Raw genomic sequence first — 8,866 nt, 5'->3', positions numbered from 1 at the left:
GAGGTTTAAAAAAAAAAAAAAAAAAAAAAAAAAAAAAAAAAAACACAATATTTTTCTTTACAAACCTGCACATGTAAACCCACTACACTGTGCAAAAATATACGTACGTCCAAACTGCACCCACAATGATGTGTTCCCCACTTTGCAGACCCCATACTGGAAGTCAAAATTAAAATACACCGCGTATCAGACAATGTCGACTCCATCATTAAGGGGAGTTATCAGGATGATTTGATCACAAATGACAAGCCATTTTTGTTATACAAACGGCCCTCTACATGAATTACAAAATGGTAGGGGAGCCTAATTAGTTGTAACTTCTGCGAAGATTTGTTAATATTTACTGATGGGGTGATCTGCTTGGTCTTTTTACCCTTCGGTGGGGCCTCCTTTGTTTTATGTACCCATACATATCTTCCGTAACGCCGAAACGTTTGTAACGGGGGCCGTTACCCCAAATGCGCATCCAACCGCTTCACTATTCGAGCCTCCAAGTCGTGGTACAGGTTATCCATCTGGGAAATAACAGAGAGAAAAAAAAAAAAATGTTCCATTTTGCTACCCCCCTTTTTTTTTTTCCTTACGTGTCACCTCACCATTCTTCTGACCTTTCCGATTAAGTACTCCTCAGATGCATTCCACTTCTCTTGGCCGTTCTTCCCTGTCTCGTCTTCCTGACCGCAGCTTTCCATTCTCTTAAACAACTTCTTTAAATTCTTATTTTCTTTACACTTATTCGTTTCGAAGGTGACTACTTCCTTCTGTATTTCGAATTTGTGAAAAAGATCTTCCACTTCTCTTATAAACGCATCTTCGGAGCTCTTTCCAAATATCAAGTGATTTATTTCTCCAACGTGCACTGCAGAGGAAAATGGTTGCGCGTGCTTGCGTGAAGATAAATCGTCGTTGCGGGTGAAGCAGTTGGACACGTGGACTACTTCAACGGAGGAAAGGAATCAAACAAGTTCAGCTGCTACACACGAGCTAAAACGGTTCTAGGCTGACACAGCTCAGGGTGCAGGATTACATCCGTAAAGACACATTTATTAATATGGTAAAGCATTGTGGACAACTGGTTTATGATTAGAGTCCTGCACCTCCGCCACGCGACATAGTTTGTTTTTTTTGCATGCTATTTCTCACGTACAGTTGAGCAATCTTCTAACATAATCCGCCCCAGAGGGAGTGTCCACAGTGCACATTTCATCATCGTCCTCAAAGCCAACCTCATCATCCATGTCGAGCTTCCTCAAGTCATGAACCACATCACCCTCAAAATGTATATCATGAATTGGGACAAAAATAAATTTATAAAAAAAAAAATTCCGGAAAAAAGTATTTAAGGCATATTTCATTAATAGCCTCAGAGAGGAGTAGGAAAATATTTTCACGTAACTTGGCGATCTGTTAATTGAATGATGTAACATGACCTTTTTGAATTCTGCAAACAGGTCCACAGCATGGCCTCCTCCATTTACTAATTTAAAAAATATATACTTCATAATTGACAGGTAGGTTGATATCTCCACGACAGACAAGTCTCTTCTAATGCAATACGTTAGGGTGTTATAGAAAAGATCGTGTACAATTTTTTTCATTTTTTTTCTTCTCATCAGGTTCGTACTGTACACGTCGCCAGAGTCACACTCTCTTCTAACACCATGTGATGTGACCCCATTTTGCACACCACACGAGGAATGCTCCTCTTCCAAATTTAAAACCCTGCCTTGCTCACACTTCTCCGCCTCCACCACTTCACCATTTAAACCAACTGGTAGAAAATCATCAACAACTAACCTGACCTTTTTGCCCTTTCCCTTCCTGGCTATTTCATCTTTGCTCCTAAAATGGATGTTCAATTTTTTTATGAGTGTCCTTCTCTGTGTCTTCCTGTCACTAATAATTATTATTTTCCTCATCTCATGTTTGTTTATGTCTGCGCAGGTTAGAAACAATCCTGCAGCCCATTCACCCTGCGGCCTATTCATTTGTTGCCTTCCTAAAGCACAAATGTTCATGAGTGGAGTCCTCTATGTGGACAGGGGAGAAACAGTGCTAACCGTATATAACACACAATGCAACAATGTGAACGCTGCGTAGATTGAACTTCACTTAACGTTTCCTTACCCCCAAAAAAACGGAACAACACAAAAAAAAATAAATTAAATGACAAATCTGTGCTTCGATCTGGTGGACTGTCCCCATGTGTAGAATCATGCATCCCTCCTCCGCTGCACAAAAAAACGCATGTGAATAGGGAACATATTTTTGCTAATTCTCATCTTCACCGTTATTTGGTTTTATTTTACTTCCCCCAAATGCAAAGTCCAACCTTTTTGCAGACCCGTGTGCTAAGCCTCACAAATGGGCTCTCCTGAACCGATCACGTATAAAGCACCCCACACGTGCTCGCCAATTGTATGCGAGTGTTATTATACATTACTTCAATACGTGGTGATTAAAATTGATACATTTGCTGCACCACGCGAGGTTTAAAAAAAAAAAAAAAAAAAAAAGACACGTCAAGCAATTTTAAAGAAAAATAAATGCCACGTGCGATGTCGCCAAACACAGTGCTACCACGTAAACACCAATATGAGGATATGTCCTCAAAAAAGAGAGTTCAATTAAAGGGTTTTCAAATGGGTAAGTAAAAAAAAAAAAAATCGACGAAGAAAAATGCACATTAACAAAGGATGAAGGGGGGGGGTGGAAAATTCTTACACCACGCATTTAAATGAACAAGCTTAATGGTTAAAAAAAGTGGATTGCGGTTGGCATGTGAGCAATACACAGGAACAAACGTAGTGTAGGCGAAGTGTGCAACGTGCAGACGTCACCATGTGTCGTACTCAAGAACGCACCCGCAGATGCCTCTCCGCACACACACATACGTATGTTCGCACAAAACAGTACAAAGGGGGGAGAGGAGGGGGGTAAAGCGTCCCTGACTACGTCAATGCCATCATCACTTTCCGCGTCGTTCAATAATGAGTACCTTTATGGAGGCTTAAAAAAATGTCCTCTTCTTTTTATCAACTTGGTTAAAACATAGTGACATGAGGGACACATGGGTCCTTCCCGCAATTAACATTTGTACATATATGTTGTACAACACTGGGGAGAACATTTTCCACCATGGGTTCACAAAAAAGGGGACCACCTTCTGCGATTTTCCCCTGGACGCATTTTATTATAACTCCTCCCAACGTTCGTACACACGTCACAGTCTACACAGGAAGGATAGAAATAAAACTGTACACAAAAAAAAAGGATGACATGTGCATGTATCCCTCGAGATGCATTTACAGAGTGAATATGCTACCTGTCCCCATAACAGCTGTTACACCCATGGTGTCTTCCTCCAGGTCAGTCGTCCCCGTAACCATTGTCCATATTCATGTGGGAACCCGCTTGCTCATGATCCCCTCTGTGTTCTCCCCCGTTCGGAAAGTAGGCGCCCCTTTCATTTCCCCTATCCCGGCTTCTGTGCCTGTGCTTGTCATGCTCGCGGTTGTGACTATAACTGTGATCGCGCTTGTGGTGGCGCTCCCGCTCATGGTCCCTGTCTCTGTGCCTGTCCCTATCCCTATCTCTATCCCGATCGCGCCTGTCTCTGTCTCTATGTCTGTCCCTGTCCCTGTCCCGATCGCGGCTGTCCCTGCGCCTGTGCTTGTGCCTGTGGCGATCGTGCGACTCACTGCGCTTACTTCTATGGTGGCGATCCCGCTTGGAGCTCCTGTGCTCGTCCCTCTTATGGCGTCTGTGACCCCTCGATGCGTCATTCAAATCATCACTGTCGTCATCGTTCCGCTCATTATACAGCGCCACATTCTTGTAAATCTCTTCTACCCTCTTTTTGTCATTTCTGTACTTATCCTTGTTAATAAGAGCTGTCCAATTAATATTATGAGTAATTTGTTTCCTTTCATCTGATCCTCTTGGAGGTCCTTTTCCACCACCCAGTCGTCTAGGTACCCAATTCTTCACAGTCCTCCCTCTTTCCACATCTACCAGAATTCTTCTATTGTCTATCTTCTTCCCATCAGCTAAATTATATGCATCGTTAAAACTCTTTGTGTGTTCAAATTCTATGAACCCATATCCTTTGGGTTTCAAATTCTTATCAAATATTATTTTCACTTTTTTTATCTTCCCGTACACTTCAAATTCTTTTTTTAATTTTTTTTCATTTACATCGTATGAGAGTCGTCCAATAAAAATTGTTTTGTTCGGGTCTTCTGTCAAATCAGGATTTTTAAATGGGTCATAGTGTTTTCTCATTTCCTTTAGCATTAATTCATTGTAGGTTATTTTTTCTTTTTTTTTTCTTTCCTTTCTTTCTTTAGGATTTTCCAACTTTATTTTTGGGGGCGGTTCTTTATCCTCGAACAGATTCACATACTCGGAAATGCCGCTGTACGCTTCATGCTTCTTTTTCTGAATGGGCTTGTGAAAAGTGAGTGGCGGCCTCGCTTGGAACAGGGTTAAGATGTGTGGTGGCATCCCAATGGCCGACATTTTTTTTGTTGTTGTTCTTACACCTGTATATTATATGCCTGCGCGCGTGCGTTGGTTAGGGGGGGGAGGGGGGTACAGCAGAAGTGTACCACGCGGAAAACTCAATCAATCGAGGTACAAAAAAAAACACAGCTTCGTACCGCTAAGAAGTGGTGACACCTCCGTTTAAGCAGCGTCTTTTCCGCTCCCCCCCCTTTTTGGGGCCAACTCGGCAGTATTATATTTCTATCCCTTTTTTTTTTTTTTTTCTTCTTCCAATTTTGACATTAAGAAAAGGGGAATAATCTTCATCTGTGACAACTGCTACAAGGGTACCATGCGTAGTACATGCGGGTAGTAAAAATATTTTTGCCTAGTGTCCCTTTATTTGTTTGCTTCACTCCTCATGAAAACATATTTGGTGATTGGGCGTCAAGCGCTGATAATTTCCAGCGTCGTCCTGCTGCGGAGAGGATTGGGAGAAGGCGCCAGTGTTCTGTGTTCCGTTTCTTCTATACATATATTGTGCTCTTTATGCAGCTTTATTCTTTATTTCTCACTTTTACTTTTTTTTTGTTCGCATTCACATAGGCACAAATCACTCTTTCAACGATTTGGGGCAAAGGCTTCCCGGAGCGCATATTTTTTTCACCGCCTTAAATTCGGCCTACGTTTCCCACTGCGCACAACTGCTATATGCTTATTACCCTCTTACAAGCTGCACCACGTGCAATTTTACGATGCTCTGCTTCTTTTCTTCCTCTTCTACTATATGTAACATCGCACGTGCTATCGGTATTCTTTTGACTTCCACTACAATATAATATATAAGATTGGGTAGTGTTGTTGCCGCCACCCAGCGGAAAGGTCCGTTATCTTTTTTTTTTTTTTTTTTTTTTTTTGGTGCCCCTCTTGCGCATTATATATTCTACGCAAGAATCTGCAGCGGAACCCCGTTTTTTTTGTTTTTTTTTTTTTTTGTTCCCCTTTTATTTATTTATTTTTTTTTTTTCCAAGGCACACGCACTGTGGCAACTCGTATTTTTCTTTTTCTTTCTTTTCCTCTCCTTTCTTCTCTCAGGGCAACAACCCCTACCGCCTCTCCATTCCGTTCGTTTAACCGCAAAAGGGATAAACCCAAACGCAGCCCTCCACACACACTCTGGAAAGAAAAAAAGGTTAAAGAGAAAAATGGAACGAACTCCAAGAAAGTACCCCCATGAGTGCCGCGTGATCGATCCCACTGTGGGGAAAGCTCACGTACATACGTAACAGATCTGGCATTTTTTTGTGCTCCATATATATACACAAATGAACGAAGCGCAAGAAAATTCATATGTCCGTCAAACCCATTTCGTATATGCCCCCACATTTATGGCCCCTCCCCTTCGAATGTCTGTCATGTTTACTCCTGCAGGTTTTTTCCTAACACACTCGAACCAGAACGAACTTGCAACCTGTGTTCACAAATCAGCCGCAGAATAATAAGAGCATACAGCGGGGTGTACACCGAGCCTGTTTAACCTGCGTGCATGTATCTCAGCACTGCTTGAGTAAGAAGAGAGGGGCACAGACACAGGGTGGCCGCGCGCCTGTACCTTTACCATCGACAACCCCGTGTGCATTTAGCAGTCATTAGCCGATGTGCAGTTTGCCCCACCCCCCCCCTGTAGGTCCACCCAACCCAGTCCTCTCCCCCTCATGCAAAATGAAAAATGACAAAATAAAATTAGTGAGCTTCGAGGGGGATGAATTCATAGTCGATAAATACACGGCCTCCATGTCGACGGTCATACTTAATATACTAGAAGGTACGTGCATTCATGTGTTAGAGTAGGATTGGCAGTGAGCGTATCTCCACCTATTTGCGGCCGCGTCTGCTCCGTCTAGCTGGCCATCTAATCGGTTACCAAATCGGTGCTTCTCCCCCTCTCGCAGTAATGACGGCCGAGGAAGACACCATACCACTCCCAAACATAAAAACGCCGATTCTAAAAAAAATAATCGAATACATGGAGTACCACATTAACAACCCTGCGGACGAAATCCCCAAGCCCCTCATCACCTCCAACCTGCAGGACGTAAGGAACGAAATATCATTACGTGTCCCCAACAAAAGGGGTCCCCGCGTCTGTCCATGTGTCCATAATGTCCTGTCAACCATCACATGTGCACCACTCCATGCGCACGTGCAAAACAGCTTGCGGTCCGAACTTATAACGTAAAACGCCCAAATGTAGGTTGTGTCAACTTGGGATTACGATTTTGTAAACACGGATAAGGAAACCCTGTACGAATTGATAGAGGTGAGAAAAAAAAAAAAAAAAAAAAATGCGAGTGTTACAACAATGGTAATCATGCCAGGAGGGCAGAGCCAATTTAACTACAACATTTTACCAACCCCGTTGATCCTTCCCTCATACTGTTTATATACACGTAGTTGCCTACACGTGCATTTCTTTAACATGCACGAATGTTTTTTTTTTTTTTTTTTTTTTTGTGCCCATTTTTAGGCGTCCAACTACCTCGATATAAAACCGCTGCTAGACTTAACCTGTGGAAAAATTGCCTCCATGATGAAGGACAAAACTACGGAAGAAATTCGAGCGGAGTTTGACATCGTCAACGACTTCACCAGAGAGGAAGAAAAACAGGTAGGGTTCATTTTTCAATGAAGGGTGCAAAAGTAGCTTAAGTGCCAAATGTGCGCCTATACCTAATTTAGACCCTTTACCCTCTTTACGGGGGCCAATCACCCATTCTATATTTTCCCACCTGAGCATACTTCAAACGTTCGTGATTGCCCCACGTTTCATCTCCCCCTTGTAGATACGGGAAGAAAACAGATGGTGCGGTGACATATGAACAGGACACACGAAGATGAACGAATGACACAACGTGTGCATGTGCACTTTGCCATTGGCCCTCCCTGATCCACAAAGTGTTTGAAGAAAATAACAGGTAAAGGGAAGAAACAGGAGAGGCCAAACGAGGACAGAAAACAAGCACACCAATAACACCATGCCAAACACACATAAATTAAAACATATTAGATTACGCCATCCGAGCCGTGGACCCCCTTTTGCACACGCAATACCAACGTATGTATGACTGCATTTCATTTTTAAAAGGACCCAACTCCCCCCTCGTCCTTCACTTCTACCAATTGTGCAGTCCAATGTTGTCATGCGCTTATTGTTCTTGTTGTATAGTAGTAACATTTTTTTTTTTTTTTTTTTTTTTTATTCCTCCACCATACTAGTGCTGGTGGCAATTACCAGCCATTGGTAGGACCATTGTGTTTTATCAAATGAAACACGATTCATGTCGCGCAAATAAAAAAATAAAAAATCCTATTGAAACAAATGGAAGAAAGCCCGATTCTTCTTTGTGTGTCATCCCAGTTCTCACCTGTGGCGTAGCATTGAATCGTTAAAACGGGGTCGGGCACTTACTTCCATTGTATTGGAGAGGAAGGAACAGGTGGGTGCGTGCGTATGCATGGAGATCTTTTACACCTCAACTAAGTGGTCAGCTGATAAGAAGCTGCTGGTGAAAGATTCACCTTTGCGTGATGCAAATGTATGTAGCTGCCCTTATAACAAAGCCCGGAAAAAGGGATCACCACGGAGCTACCTAAGACATGCTGCCAAGAGTAGTGGTGTAAAGTATAAAATATTTGCGGAGGGAAAAACCGCTCCCATTGACACACACAAAAACAAAAAAAAAAAACTAGCCAGCCCGCCGTGACTTAATGTGCAAAACGTCGACTGAACCTAAACACGTTACATTCACCGACTAAGGGACACATCCTTGTATAAGACCGCGCACACCTGTGCTACCATACATATTGCTACAACTTTTTATATTTTTTAAAGAGTGGTAAAATATTCGTGCATGCATAAAAGCGTACACGCGCATCGAGGTAGTTTTTACAGCTATATATATACACACCTTAACGTGTGCATGTGAAAACGTGTATATACATTTGCGTGGCCATATGCCACTGTGCTCACTCCATTTTGAATCCTTAAAAATTAATTCCCCTCCCGCGCACGCATAACGAGGGTGTATGTTAAATGTGGGCTTGACTGTCCTCGGCGTGCTCGGGGAACATATTGAGTACACAAGCGCATTTCTACACGTGGGCCGATACGCACACGTAACGCAATTGTATAGGAAAAAAAATTAAAAAATAAATCCTGAAAAATATTAAAACATAAGAATTAACATGGGAGGCCATTTGTAAGACCTAAATATGCATATAAAACATGTTAAGAAAAAAAAAAAAAAAAAAAAAAAAAAAAAAACAAAGCTCAAAAAAAAAGGAAAGAATAACGCGGGACAGTTATGCATAGCGCTTGTG

The 8,866-nt window shown here is 42.2% G+C and overlaps 4 protein-coding genes across 4 annotated transcripts in view; 2 read left to right on the top strand and 2 right to left on the bottom strand.

Annotated features, from left to right (window-relative positions):
- AK88_02401 (uncharacterized protein) overlaps nt 1–282 on the top strand; it is a gene marked incomplete at both ends in the record, with an annotated part of 4,567 nt that extends 4,285 nt beyond the window's left edge. The window contains one exon of the mRNA XM_012480032.1: nt 149–282. Coding sequence (XP_012335455.1) covers nt 149–282 — 134 coding nt within the window. The remainder of the gene's footprint in view (nt 1–148) is intronic.
- A 167-nt stretch (nt 283–449) lies between these two features.
- On the bottom strand, nt 450–1,988 carry AK88_02400 (uncharacterized protein; the record flags this gene model as incomplete). The annotated part of the gene is made up of 3 exons (XM_012480031.1): nt 450–515; nt 597–937; nt 1,148–1,988. The coding sequence occupies 3 exons, from the start codon at nt 1,986–1,988 to the stop codon at nt 450–452; spliced, it is 1,248 nt and encodes a 415-aa protein (XP_012335454.1).
- A 1,381-nt stretch (nt 1,989–3,369) lies between these two features.
- On the bottom strand, nt 3,370–4,521 carry AK88_02399 (uncharacterized protein; the record flags this gene model as incomplete). The annotated part of the gene is made up of 1 exon (XM_012480030.1): nt 3,370–4,521. The coding sequence occupies one exon, from the start codon at nt 4,519–4,521 to the stop codon at nt 3,370–3,372; it is 1,152 nt and encodes a 383-aa protein (XP_012335453.1).
- Nucleotides 4,522–6,208: 1,687 nt separating this feature from the next.
- Nucleotides 6,209–7,175, top strand: AK88_02398 (uncharacterized protein; the record flags this gene model as incomplete). Its single annotated transcript, XM_012480029.1, has 4 exons — nt 6,209–6,311; nt 6,439–6,581; nt 6,741–6,806; nt 7,014–7,175. 4 exons carry the CDS (start codon nt 6,209–6,211, stop codon nt 7,173–7,175), a joined length of 474 nt encoding a protein of 157 aa, XP_012335452.1.
- Between the last annotated feature and the right edge of the window lie 1,691 nt (nt 7,176–8,866).

The sequence above is a fragment of the Plasmodium fragile genome (assembly GCF_000956335.1).
Source record: "Plasmodium fragile strain nilgiri unplaced genomic scaffold supercont1.23, whole genome shotgun sequence".
NCBI lineage: Eukaryota > Apicomplexa > Aconoidasida > Haemosporida > Plasmodiidae > Plasmodium > Plasmodium fragile.
This window is presented reverse-complemented; position numbering and strand designations above follow the sequence as displayed.